Source organism: Cyprinus carpio, chromosome B1, assembly GCF_018340385.1.
Source record: "Cyprinus carpio isolate SPL01 chromosome B1, ASM1834038v1, whole genome shotgun sequence".
NCBI classification, from domain to species: domain Eukaryota; kingdom Metazoa; phylum Chordata; class Actinopteri; order Cypriniformes; family Cyprinidae; genus Cyprinus; species Cyprinus carpio.
The window spans coordinates 14674795-14689900 of NC_056597.1; the positions used below are offsets into that span (position 1 = coordinate 14674795).

Below are 15106 nucleotides of genomic sequence, written 5' to 3' on the forward strand. Positions count from 1 at the left end.
AGAGCTGAGTATCATCAGCATAACAGTGAAAGCTAACACCTTGTTTCCTGATGATGTCTCCCAAGGGTAATATGTAAAGCGTGAAGAGTAACAGCCCTAGTACTGAGCCTTGAGGTACTCCATACTGCACTTGTGATCGATATGATACCTCTTCATTCACTGCTACGAATTGATGGCGATCATATAAGTACGATTTGAACCATTCTAATGCACTTCCATTATTGCCAACAAAGTCTTCTAGTCTATGCAAAAGAATGTTGTGGTCAATAGTGTTGAATGCATCGCTAAGATCCAATAGCACTAATAGAGAGATTCAACCACGATCAGATGAGAAGAGCGGGTCATTTGTAACTCTAATTAGAGCAGTCTCAGTATGATACAGTCTAAATCCTGACTGGAAATCCTCACAGATACCATTTTTCTCTAAGAAGGAATATAATTGAGAGGATACTATTTTTTCTAGTATCTTGGACAGAAAAGGGAGATTTGAGATTGGTCTGTAATTAATTAGTTCTTTGGGGTCAAGTTGTGTTTATGTTGATGAGAGGCTTAATAACAGCCAGTTTGAAGGTTTTGGGGACATATCCTAATGATAATGATGAATTAATAATAGTCAGAAGAGGATCTATGACTTCTGGAAGCACCTCTTTTAGGAGCTTACATGGAATAGGGTATAACATACATGTTGTTGGTTTAGATGATTTAACAAGTTTATATAATTCTTCCTCTCCTATAGTAGAGAATGAGTGGAATTCAGGCAATCTATAACACGCTATCTGATGCGATACTATAGCTGACGGCTGCATGGTTACAATTAAAATGTAGTTAAAGTTACAAAGGTATTGCACTTTACTGACTTGATTAGATTGATATGTGTTGCATAGTGCTATTAAAACGAATCATTGTCTATGTTTGGCTTCTAGCAGGTGTGGAGACTAGGGATGGGCGATATCTTATCATTTGCGATATATATCGGTAAAAATTCTTCCCGTGATAATAATGATAAAATCTAGTTGTTGACATATTTCTGTGTGCGACTGTGTGGAGTGATGTGAAGGAAGGCGAACATGAAATTGAGCAGCTCCTTCTACAATCTGGAACAGGTTTGGATAACACTGTACAGTGCGACAAAAATCGGTCTGAGCCTTGAATAAATATACTACAGTAGCACGTGTGCAATGCAGTTTTACATGTGTATGAGTCGTTTACAAACCTGTTGTCTAACAAAGATATTATTCATTGACGTGCTTTTTCTCCATATTAACTTCATAACATAGTCGAGTGTTTGAAATAACTTATTTTTGAGATCAGATGTGCTTTCGTGTCAGAATAAGGCAGAAATCATACTATTTTATAGCATTATATACAGTGATAAAGGCTATATCGATTACCATTGCATTATAAATACACTTTACAAATACCCAAGAATGCTTGAAGAACACAGACCATGTATTTTGTGCAATTGCATGTTTATTGTCTTCAGGTTTCCTCAGTCAAGATTTCTCTATCTGCGTTTTATTCAGCTACAGCGATCACTGGATACCTCTGTCCATATTAGTGATTTCCTGGAGCATTACTTAAACTATGCATATGTGGAGTTTCTGCGCAAGGGTGCCCTCCGGCTTCCAGTATGAATTAAACAATTGTGTGTACTGCTCACAACACCCTATTTTGGGTAAAAATAGGAAATATAATACTTTTCTCTAAAAAAAACAGGATTCCCTAAATTATCGTCATTGATATCGTTATCACAATAAATATCAGAAATTATCATGATACATTTTAAAGCCCATATCGCCCATCCCTAGCGGAGACTCATGGGTATAGACATAGTGAAAGGGGCCTCTGGCAACAGGGAGGGAAGTAAAGCACAGGGAGCTGCTTTAAAAAAATTACCCACAAGTTACCCAATTCAGTTTCAATGAGGGTGGTGGTCGCAATCCAGCAAAACCGCTTTGAATGTGTGATAGGTTAGAAAAGTATACATCCGAGAGCACCTTGTGCTGCCCTAGGCAGTTAGCAATGTCCGGGATCCTCCACTGCAGCTTAAATGAGCCAGTTTGAGAATGTCATTTACTGAGATTTTTACGATGAGTGATGTTAGTACTAGAATGTGAAGTTTTTAATGTTTTGCAGCATGTTTGCTCTGGAGGTCATCAGTGATGGCAATATTATCTTACGCAGACAGCTGTTTGCTTCTTTCATAACTATTTTAGAAACATCTTAACTCAGAATCTCATCCTATCTGTTTAGTAATCATGGTATTTTAGGAAAATAGTACTTTTTCAAATCTTCAGAGTTTCTGTAATATAACCCCAGAACCTTTTTATAGGGTTTATTGAAGAAAACAATATTCAGTGTGCTTTTGAAATAGTTATAAATGATTCGTAAAAATTTTGTATATTTATATTTCTTTGGAGAAAAGCTTTTGCCAAATGCATGTAAAGCTAACCACCCATTGGTCACGGTTTACTGTATTTTTATTATTTAATAAATGTATTAACTAATTTTTAGTGTTAATAAATATCTTCTTGTAATAGTTTATACAGATCATTTATTCTATCCACTTGTACAACAGAACAAAATAGCGTTTTCCATCATTTATAGTATACAGTATTTATCTTATTTTAACTACTTCTATTTAATTTCTAACTTGTGTGATAATGTCATAAACACAGATGCAGGAGCTTTCCAGGTGCAGTAATTTTTTTTTTTTTTTGAGTGCCATACATGGACACCTTCTTTATGAATAAATAAATGTATGAGCAAATTAACTTAACTAAGCAGTAGAGACATCTATGAAAACATCTTTTGACATTTATGAGACATACATGTTGTGACACCTGTAAAATAGATTCACTTCACCTTCACCTCACTACTTAGGGGATTCATTGTTGTGTGCTGTAAAATGCATGTGTCATACACAGTGTGTTGTATTTAAAGTCATCCTTCACACACAATGTCATATAGTTTTTAAGAGTGTTGAGGTAATTCTGATTCTAAATATGGCAGCAAAGCTTCTGGCATCAGCAGTTTCATGTGTCTACACACTAATGTGTTAATGTGTCTCCGTATGCCCTTGTCCCTCAGTTTAACTCCACAATAGCAGTGTGGCATCATGTTTGGAGGGGTTGGTTTTGAATTTCAGCGCTGTTTACTGAAGGGAGTTAATCAGGTGGATTACTGTGCTCAAAGTCCTCCATGTAACACCTCGTTGCCTCTGAGTGCAGCACTAAACCCAATGACTGAAAACTATTTGACCTTGGTGCTTTGCCTGTGTGGCCTTGGGGGAATCTATGACAATAAAAGAGAGCCATTTCCATTCTGATGCATAAATAAAATTCATATTTCATACTTCCACTTTTGTTTCCTTCAGCTTGTGTATATGAACTTCTAAGGAGAAGTACTGTTGTTAATATTCATACAGAGCCATCAAAGTGCTTCTTTTGTTTTCAAACAGACTCAGAATTGCTGTATACAAAGTGTGAGCAAGCGAGGCAGAGAGAGAGAGAGATAGAGGCTTGTCATTACTGTCTGACTGCCTGTCTGCTTCATAAACATGATATCAGTATCAGCCCAAATCGAATAACTTCATGCAGGCTTCCCGTTATGGTAGACTGCAGAGGTGAAAGGGCTTCTGCTGACACAGTAATCAGCTTGGAGAAAAACAAGAAGGCTATTTCTGTCACAGGTACACTGTCCTATTTATGTCTCAGAAAGACACATTAAGGGACCACAGCCAACCATGTGGGCATTGAAAAGGAAAGGGTAATTGGTTGGTAATTAGCTGAAAACCTAGAGGTTTTCATTTTATTGACTGTAATTGGAAACATTATGTATGTTACCTTCAAAGCCACCCACTTGCTGTTTTCCACTCACAGAGTCTTTGCCATTCATTTTGTGGGTTTTTACTGTAGCGTTAATCTTTATCAATGAAGTGTTAAGAAATCTCTCTCATTCACTGAGTTGTGAACACACACACAGGGCCAATTAAAGGGGAGATTCTGTGCCATGTCATGCAGAGAATTGCAAAGTTATTTCAAGCTTGTAGAATAAGGACCATCCTCCTCAAGACAAATGGTGATTCATGCAAAATAAACATCTAGCTAAATAGGGAATTATTCAGAATTTCATAACCATTCTGATTCCACTTAACAATTCCAATTCATTACTGATTCCATTTACAGTCATTTTTGTGATTCTTTTTAAGGTAGGAAGAATGGAAATGGGAAAACGTTTTACTTTAGCTACCCTGTTTTGTCAGTTAAGGATTTCATACATCATAAGAGTCATAACAAATAGGGTTGGGCGATGTTAACCAAATTGGCATCAGACGATGTCTACAGTGAAACATTGTGATGGACGATGACATCGGGGGGCGGGGTTAGGGGGTGTGACCCGAAGCGTGAATCCATATCAAGTGGCAACCTCCCGCTCTCTCTCTTGATGCCAACATGGAAGTGACTTAAACTGTAATTTGTCAACTGGCCACTAGAGGCTGGCTGCAAAAGGGAGTCAATCCCATAGACTCCCCATGTTAAAATGCCCAACTTTACAGCAGAAAAACAACATGTTTACAGCCTGGTTTTATTTCAATTATTTTGGTCTATATAGTTAATTTTTCCCTTCATGACAACTGTGAGGGGAGGGTGATTTTTTTTTTTTTTTATATATAACTCATACGTTTTAATTATATTAAGCCTCAAAGTTCTGCATAAATAAGGGAGTGGTCACTTGAGTGACAGGTGGATTGCCGCTGTTGACACTACCATCGAGCTAGGTGGGTGTGGCTTCAGCAACCAGCTCCCGCCTTTTTCTTTGATTAACCATGATTGACACGCGGTGACGCACTGCCAAGATGGTGACGGCCCGCTCCGCCCACTTTGAGCTTCAAAAACGCTCTTTTGAAAACTACGGGTGACGTCACGGACACTACGTCCATGTTTTTATACAGTCTATGATCTGTATGCAGAAAGGCACGGAAAAATAATGCATTCTACGGAGCCACTTAAGGTACACGGTTAGCCACTTGCTAGCGGTAGACTGTTACATTAAAAGTTCACTTAGTTACCACATAGGCCTACACAGAGTAAGGAGAGATGACTGATAGGGACAATAGTGAATGATTTGTAGATACTGAGCACCACTGACAAATATCTAATCATGTAAAATGTGTGGTAGGTAGGCTACTGCTGCTCTGTATTACAGAGTAGAGGTCTTCTCAGGTCCTAAAATCTGTACCCAACCCAAATGACTACTTAACCAAACCCGATGTGCATAAATTATTTTTTTTTAAAGAAAAACCTGACCCGAGACATACCCGATGAAATTAGACTCGAGTCCGACCCGACGGCATTTATTTTCGAACCCGTCTGGACCCGAATGTAAATGACATTGTAAAAGTAAAAGTGAAAGTAAAAGAGAACCCGCATTTGAAAGCGGTTTCTATGCCATAGCGGCTCCCTGATGCCCACAGTTTAGTATAATTACCCAACGATGTAATTGTTAAAGAATGTATTGAAATAACCTATATATTGATATTTTTTTATCCTCCCATCTCGTAGGCTATTTATTCCCTTTAGGGGTAGTAAGGACATCATTAAAATAGTCCACGTGACATCAGTGGCTCAACCCTAATTTTATGAAGCTACGAAAATAGTACTTGTGCGTAAAGAAAACAAAAATAAAGACTTTATTCAACGATTTATTCTCCTCTGGGTAATATTTTTATTTCATCAGAAATATCTTAATTTGTGTTCCGAAGATGAACGAAGGCCTTGCGGGTTTGGAATGACATGAGGGTGAGTGATGACAGAATGACAGAATTTTCATTTTTGGGTAAATTATTCCTTTAAAAAATCTTACCGACCTGAAATTTATGAATAGTAATTTACCTTTTTTATGATACATTTTCCTGCTGATATTTGTTGTAGGTAGCTGTTTTTGAGAAAAACAACAACAACAACAACAACAACAACAACATAAAAAAACAACCAAATACACTTTGCTGATTAACAAAAGTATTTCTTCTATTGACAGCTTTGGGAAAGGAATGTGTCAATGGAGAAAACAATACCTTGCTTTCTTTTTATCTACATCAGCCACTGACAAATGCATCTTGGTTGACCACTATTTTAAATTGCTGCAATGAATCACATAAGTTTTAAGCTGTCCAGTCCTGCTCCTAGACGACCACTGTCCTATAGAATTCTGCTGCATGCCCAAGTAAATATGCATAAACCCGCTATTCAAGGTCTTCAGCATTACTAAAAACTTTCAGACAGGTGTGTTGGGGCAAGTCTTCACGGTATTTGTCCTCCAGGAGCAGAATTGGACAGCCCTGCTCTTATACTGTATGTATATCACACATATTTTATTTTGGTGTTCCATCTGCATCAGAGGAAGAATGCAGAAATTCCAGAACCATAATGTCCTGAAAATAATTTGACTGTTGAATTAAATTTAGACATGATGTTATCCCTTAAATTTACATATACCACTCAGTCCATTTAAAAATCATATCAGTCAATCTATTCTGAAAACTTTTTCCATTTCAAGAGCTCAGGAAGAGTTGTTTATATGTAAAGTAGAGTGACATTCATGATAATGTGTTTCTACACTAAAACAGAATTCATGTTAATTGTGGATAGTCGAGTGAAAGTGTAATGAATGCATGCAATTACAGTGCTGTCTTCCTCCGTTGATGTATCTGTAAAATGGCATGCATTGACATATTGAAATGTAGTCATATTCCTGAGGTGTTTAACATACATTAACATACATTATCCTGAAGGTTATGCATAATGACCTGCCGGAAGGAAGAAAGGGAAGTTGTCTCACGTTCTGACCTTGTCGATATGGTCACCTGCTGACCTATCTCTGAGCTCTGACCCTAGGCACTCTGCACTAATTGAGACAACATGGCATTGCAAGGATACTGGCTGCACCTGAAGCAGCCCTGACATTTAACATATGAATGGCCTATACATTAGATGAAAGACCCTGAAAAGAGAAGACGATATGCAGATGCTAATGTGATTCACCCAAGCTGGAAGATTACAAATTGTTTAGTGGTTAGAGGGAATGTCAGAGGCCATTTGTTTAAGGGCAGTTTCACACTCATTAAAAGTACTGAGACTCATATCTTTCCAGTAATATGCTTCTGTCTCTTGTCAGTCTGGATACTGCTCACATCCTAAAATCCCTCAAAGGAAAACATTTAAAAGTTTGGGACCCAACTGGAAAGAGTAATGGTGAAAATGGGAAATCTCTTCCATGATCCAGAGAGTCCCATCTCACTGTAAGCTAAATAAAATTGTTTGAGTGACACCTTAATCGCTCTGATAACCCAAACTCACAGATTGGAAGCAAAGCCAAGCCAATGGCATTACATTCCCTTGGGACTTGACAGTTTGACTTTGTCAAGGACAATTCTTTGATTTCTTCTGTTACTCCTTCCATCCGTAAGAACAAAGGCTGCTTCATCTACCCCTCTTAGTCACAAATAAACTGAGTGCACCAGTGAAGTCGTCATGGAGACAACCCAAGTAACCTCTGCTGTCAGTGTGCATCAAGACTTAACCTGGAATGGCTCCATCTGAGGTCTTGAGTCTAGGACAAACCGTGACTGCTTAGAGATTTGAAACAAACTTGTTTTGTGAAGTTTTGAGTGTCTCCATAAGTATAAGTGTATGTTTAAAATCAGTAAGAATCCTTAATGGGATAGTCCACCGCAAAATGAACATTCTGTATGATTGTAAACCTATATGATGTTTTTTCTTGCGTGAACCACAGAGGGAATTTTAAACATTTCAACATTTTGTCAACATAGGCTCATTGGAAAATACTGCACTATCAATGTTTTTGCAAAAAATGCCAAAAATGTACCGATACATAAAATTCACACAAAATTGTGACAACGTTTCATACAACAAACTAATATTATGAATTAAAAACATTTTACCATAGTGCATGAATTGTAAATGAATACATTTTGATGTTTGCATCAAAAAACAGAATCATATATATATTTTAATCGAAAAAACATACAAATACAATGAAAAAAAAATTAAAGAAAAAACTGCTCAGTAAACCAACACCGTAGCTAAACATACATCAATAGCATTGACTTGTAGCGATATAGAGAGCTTGGATACAAGTCCCATGAAAAAACAATTAACGAAAAATGACTGGTTTGTTAACACTATCAGTTTGTTAAAAATATAAGTTTCAATAAATGCAATAATCAAATCAATTCCATAATCACGCCCATATTCCCACCAACCTTTGGCCACTGCAAGCTAATCGTCAAGACTGACTGCCATTGCCCGCGAATTAGTGCTTCTGTTCTATGCTTTGACAAGACTACTGACCCCCTGCATAATATTTTGCAAAAACACTCTTAAAAACTTTTAAAAACACTCAACAAGCACATACTTTCTTAGCAAAAAGTTGCAAAATTTCCAACACTGCAAAATAATATTTAAAAAAAATACAAAAATGTGCAACAAGCAACATAATATTTTGCAAAAATGTTCTTACAAATAGGTTTTTCCAATGAGCCTTGATTAAAGTCCGAAACAGCACTAGACCCTGTGAATTTCATTGAATGGACCGAAAAAACAACAAAAAAAAAGACATTCCACATTTTTACATTTTACATTCCACAAAAGAAAGAACATCATACAGGTTTATAACAACAGAATTATAATTTTTAAGTAAGCTATACCTTTAAGTTTTACATCAGAATATAAGTAGAAGAAATGGATAGAAATTCTAACATGGTTTTAAAGGGGGTGGGGCCTTAGCTATAGGCCAACAAGAAGGATGCTCAGAGAAAAGTCGTTTGGCCGGCCACTGACCTCTGGTATTTTTTTAGAACAGCAACTGGGTTTAGCTAGATTATCAAGGTTATTTGTCTGAAAAGTGTGGATGATATTTGTGCAAATGGTGAGAAGGTTGCGTGTATGTACCCCTATGTGGATAGAATGTCAGTGTTGTGCTTGAAGGGATATATGAGTGACAGCTTTGCTTCAGGCCACTGCAAGCTAATCGTCAAGCTAGTCAATCACTAATCCACTGCAAAGCTAATGCTAAAAACGTCAAGACTGACTGCCATTGATAAAACATGCTGACCGCGAATTAGTGCTTCTGTCAAAACCACTGACAAAACCACACACACATGCTGACCTGCGAGACAGCTGACACACAAGGACGAATCACAAGCGCGACAATAATCATGGTGCTCATGTGCTAGTCATTCTTTTCACTGAAAGGCCAACTTAAAGACATTGACTTATCAACATCCTGATTTTCAAGGGTTTGCCTCAAAGACAAATAAGACCTTTTCACTGAAAGGCCAACAAAAATAAGTGAGGATCCAAAGGAAAAGTTTAATATTATACATCTGTCCTCTCACTAATCATGCTTGAAACATGTTAGTGAGGATCCAAAGGAAAAGTTTAATATTATTTATTATTGTTCGTAGTTGGATCTTTAATAGTTTACAAGCCATATTGATTTTCACTTGTTTCATTTAAGTTGCAATGTTTTCTTTTTGATAACTGTGATCTCTTTGTGAGGAAACCCCCTTCTTAAAATATAAAGGCAGCTATATGTTTTCATGTACAAAGACCTGTTTTGAGAAAATTACATAATGTTGTTTCAAAATTAAATAATTGCCATTTATATTATTCCCATGTACTGAAGCCAAAGCAAATTATTAAGTTGAAAAAATTTTGTAAGTTGGCATGCTTTCCCCCCCTGCACTCTGTTAGATGAATATTAGATGTCTAAACCAGAAGAAAAACATTGTCATATTTATCTCCAAGATAACAGTGAAAGTAAACATGTTAAAAATGCATGTTGTAAAAATAATTTTTCCAGTTTTTCCTTGACCTCCATCTCTTGTGGCGACCCCTTACTTGACAAACCAACACAATGGATAAATTGTTGTCAAACAGGAAGAAAAGCATTTCAGACAGTTGATTGCAGACTTTGGTTTCTTGGTAAGCTTAGCTCAGCAGAAAAATCTAAGCAGCATAAAATTAGCTTTTCATTATGGTCTCATTGCTCTCTAGAAATGCAATTTAAATAGATTTTTTTTTCTTTCCTTTTTGTGAAATAAATAATTTCTGTGCTTTTGTAATGTAATAAATCCAAGTATATAGTACTGTACTTATGTATGAAACATTAAGCATATGTGTTGCCATTCACATACATTTTCCTACACAGTCTTAAGAAAAGAGGGAATGCAACTCAGCTGCAACTGCCTTTAGTGTTTCCCTCTTATAACGTTAGTTAATTATTTCAGCTTTACACACAATGTCAAGTTCTTGTGCCTGGCGGCAATTAGAAATGTGCATTCATTAAAACTACCCTTGTTCTTTCCCTAATGCAGCCATCAGCTATGGGCTATGCCTAACCATCCACACAATGAGGGAACGTAATTAATAAGTGCACACACTCACATTTATAAACACACATGTGCACCTTGCTTTATATAGAATCAATTGATAGAGAAAAATATTTGGAGTGCAGATCAAGCATGTGTTTATGGGGCAATAAAAGCTTTATTGAACTCCTGGAAGGCTTAGTAAACATGATCTGTTTATATGATTAAAAGGAAAAGTTACTATGTAGGCTACATCTGAATGCTGAAAAATGCTGCCTTGATGATATATTAAGTGTGATATTGCCATATATGTTACCCATAAGGTGATATATCATTTTCACAAACATAAATTCTCTGGGTAGATGTGATATTTTTAATAAGTTTAGAACATACATACTGTATATAAAATGCTCAAATTTGTATATGTACATGTTAATATCTATATGATGATTTTTATATGGTATTATATATGTCAACAATATGTATTATATTTATATGCAACATGTTTACAAAAATCTGTATGTTTAAATCTTTTATATTTACTTATAATATTAACATGTGTTGGCAGATTTAAGGATGGATATACATGTACATGACATATATGTCCAAAACTGTATTACACATACATAAACATAAGTACCTGTTGTTCCAATTTCATATGGTAATATTTTTCATATGTGGAAATGTAATATATATATATATATAATTTATATATAATTATATATAATAGATATATTACATTTATGTATGGGCAAAGCTCTCTCTGTTTTGTTGTATATCGTTAAACCTTATAATGCTGCCTCAGAAGTCTGAAATCAGTTTCAGGAGGTACCTCTGTGTTCAGCATATTGCTTGATAGGGCAGCAAGTTAGCTTAAAGGGTTGGTTCACCCAAAAATGAAAATTAGCCCATAAATTACTCATCCTCAAGTCATCCTATGTGTATATGACTTCCTTCTTTCAGACGAATCCAGTCGGCGTTAATTAAAAATATTAATTAAATATTAAATATTAATTAAATATGAATTATTAAAAATTGTCTTTGATCTTTCAAGCTGGCACTCAGCCTGTGTTTCTGTGCATCAGTCCAAAAGAAGTGAAATATAAAGCGCCCAGTGGGGCGAGTGGGAAAAAAAGTCCTCCTGTAGTGAATCAATGAGTTTTTGTAAGAAAAATAACCATATTTAAAATGTAATAATCAGTTTAATCTAGCTTGCGCTCACTGTTGTAAATGGAAGCAGTCCCGGGCTGATGACGTATGAGGTCAGCTTTGCGCTTGCGCCGCTCAGAAGTGACGAACGAGGAAGTGCAGTGGAGAGATCAAAACAAAACAATGGTCACTAATTAGAAGTACAAAACAAGGATTTGTAAAGAAAAATGACGGAGGATTTCGATATTCCTTTGCTCCTGTTAATGTTGGTTTTCACGAGACTCTCCAGTGCATGTACAACGCCGACCTCATATGTCATCCTCTCGTAGCAGCTTCCGTGTACAACTGTAGGCACAAGCTACATTTAAGTGATTATTATGTTTTGAATATGGATATTTTTCTTACAAAAATGCATCGATTCGTTAAATGAGGCCTTTTTTTCATTTTAATTTTCATTTTTGGGTGAACTGATCCTAAGCTTTTGGATGTAGTCAAATACTCCTTAACCTGTATATCTCTCTTTCTGTCTGTTTCTCAGGTAACATCTTTGTGGTGAGTTTGGCGGTGGCAGACCTGGTGGTGGCCATCTATCCGTATCCGCTGGTCCTGACCTCCATATTTCACCGGGGCTGGAACCTGGGATACATGCACTGCCAGATCAGCGGATTCCTGATGGGCGTCAGTGTAATCGGCTCCATTTTCAACATCACCGGCATCGCAATCAACCGCTACTGTTATATCTGCCACAGCCTCAAATATGACAAGCTCTACAGTGACAAAAACTCAGTTTGCTATGTACTGTTAATCTGGGCTTTGACGGTCCTTGCTATTGTGCCCAACTTGTTCGTAGGCTCCCTGCAGTATGATCCACGGGTTTATTCCTGTACATTCGAGCAGTCGGCGAGCTCGGCATACACGATCGCTGTCGTCTTCTTCCATTTCATTCTTCCCATCATGATCGTCACCTACTGTTACCTGCGAATCTGGGTTCTGGTCATACAGGTGCGAAGACGAGTGAAGCCCGATAATCGTCCCAAGCTCACACCTCACGATGTGCGAAACTTTGTAACAATGTTTGTTGTTTTTGTGCTCTTTGCCGTGTGCTGGGCACCATTAAACTTCATCGGGTTGGCTGTAGCGATTTCTCCTGAGCGCGTGGTTCCTTTAATACCTGAATGGCTCTTTGTGGCAAGTTATTTCATGGCATACTTTAACAGTTGCCTCAATGCAATCGTCTATGGAGTTTTGAACCAGAACTTCCGTCGTGAGTATAAGCGCATCGTGGTTTCAGTGTGTACTGCCAGGATCTTCTTTGGGGAAAGTTCTAATGAAGCACAAGAACGACTTAAGAGTAAACCCTCGCCACTCATGACTAACAACAATCAGGTCAAAGTGGATTCTGTGTAAGTGTTTAAGTGTAAGACGTGAAAAGAACACAGAAAAATCAATCCTTGCTTGAAACTAAGCAAACTTGATTTAGGAAAAAAAAATAAGATCACCAAATATGTTGTCAGGACGTGGCGTCTAGCCCTGAAACTGTGATTTGTTGCCTCAACACAATCAAAACAAACAGGAAATTATTATCATTGTCTTTTATAAAGCACTTTTTTTCATTCTTGGTCAGAAGTACTTGTATGTATGTATGAATTTATTGTTTAAATGTTTACAGTAATTGTATCAGCAAATCTATGTAATATACAGGTCCTTCTCAAAAAATTAGCATATTGTGAAAAAGTTCATTATTTTCCATAATGTAATGATAAAAATTAAACTTTCATATATTTTAGATTCATTGCACACCAACTGAAATATTTCAGGTCTTTTATTGTTTTAATACTGATGATTTTGGCATACAGCTCATGAAAACCCAAAATTCCTATCTCAAAAAATTAGCATATCATGAAAAGGTTCTCTAAACGAGCTATTAACCTAATCATCTGAATCAACTAATTAACTCTAAACACCTGCAAAAGATTCCTGAGGCTTTTAAAAACTCCCAGCCTGGTTCATTACTCAAAACCGCAATCATGGGTAAGACTGCCGACCTGACTGCTGTCCAGAAGGCCATCATTGACACCCTCAAGCGAGAGGGTAAGACACAGAAAGAAATTTCTGAACGAATAGGCTGTTCCCAGAGTGCTGTATCAAGGCACCTCAGTGGGAAGTCTGTGGGAAGGAAAAAGTGTGGCAAAAAAACACTGCACAACGAGAAGAGGTGACCGGACCCTGAGGAAGATTGTGGAGAAGGACCGATTCCAGACCTTGGGGGACCTGCGGAAGCAGTGGACTGAGTCTGGAGTAGAAACATCCAGAGCCACCGTGCACAGGCGTGTGCTTTTGAACCAGAAACAGCAGCAGAAGCGCCTGACCTGGGCTACAGAGAAGCAGCACTGGACTGTTGCTCAGTGGTCCAAAGTACTTTTTTCAGATGAAAGCAAATTTTTGCATGTCATTCGGAAATCAAGGTGCCAGAGTCTGGAGGAAGACTGGGGAGAAGGAAATGCCAAAATGCCTGAAGTCCAGTGTCAAGTACCCACAGTCAGTGATGGTCTGGGGTGCCATGTCAGCTGCTGGTGTTGGTCCACTGTGTTTTATCAAGGGCAGGCTCAATGCAGCTAGCTATCAGGAGATTTTGGAGCACTTCATGCTTCCATCTGCTGAAAAGCTTTATGGAGATGAAGATTTCGTTTTTCAGCATGACCTGGCACCTGCTCACAGTGCCAAAACCACTGGTAAATGGTTTACTGACCATGGTATTACTGTGCTCAATTGGCCTGCCAACTCTCCTGACCTGAACCCCATAGAGAATCTGTGGGATATTGTGAAGAGAAAGTTGAGAGACGCAAGACCCAACACTCTGGATGAGCTTAAGGCCGCTGTCGAAGCATCCTGGGCCTCCATAACACCTCAGCAGTGCCACAGGCTGATTGCCTCCATGCCACGCCGCATTGAAGCAGTCATTTCTGCAAAAGGATTCCCGACCAAGTATTGAGTGCATAACTGAACATAATTATTTGAAGGTTGACTTTTTTTGTATTAAAAACACTTTTCTTTTATTGGTCGGATGAAATATGCTAATTTTTTGAGATAGGAATTTTGGGTTTTCATGAGCTGTATGCCAAAATCATCAGTATTAAAACAATAAAAGACCTGAACTATTTCAGTTGGTGTGCAATGAATCTAAAATATATGAAAGTTTAATTTTTATCATTACATTATGGAAAATAATGAAATTTTTCACAATATGCTAATTTTTTGAGAAGGACCTGTATATACCTTCTGTAATGATTTTATATGAGTTATCTTTGTCTGAAGAGAACAAAAAACAAATATGAAGGTATGATTGATATATTATTGTATATAAATACATATTGAGTGTGTTTCACTGATGTTGATCATTCAGTGGAGAACGAAGAACAACGCTGTCAAAATGTTGCCATGAACATCAGCATATCTCTACAATGCCTGGCCATAAACATGACCAAAACTTTATAAACACATTCGACCAAAAGATTTTGTTACAGAGTTTACTGTTTTGAGATGACCTCACCCGGTTCAACACTG

The 15106-nt window shown here is 37.3% G+C and overlaps 1 protein-coding gene across 1 annotated transcript in view; it reads left to right on the forward strand.

The window, feature by feature from the left end:
• LOC109082585 (melatonin receptor type 1A-A) overlaps positions 1-12993 on the forward strand; it is a 48414-nt gene extending 35421 nt beyond the window's left edge. The window contains exon 2 of the mRNA XM_042716675.1: positions 12081-12993. Coding sequence (XP_042572609.1) covers positions 12081-12949 — 869 coding nt within the window. The 3' untranslated portion in view covers positions 12950-12993. The remainder of the gene's footprint in view (positions 1-12080) is intronic.
• Positions 12994-15106: the final 2113 nt, after the last annotated feature.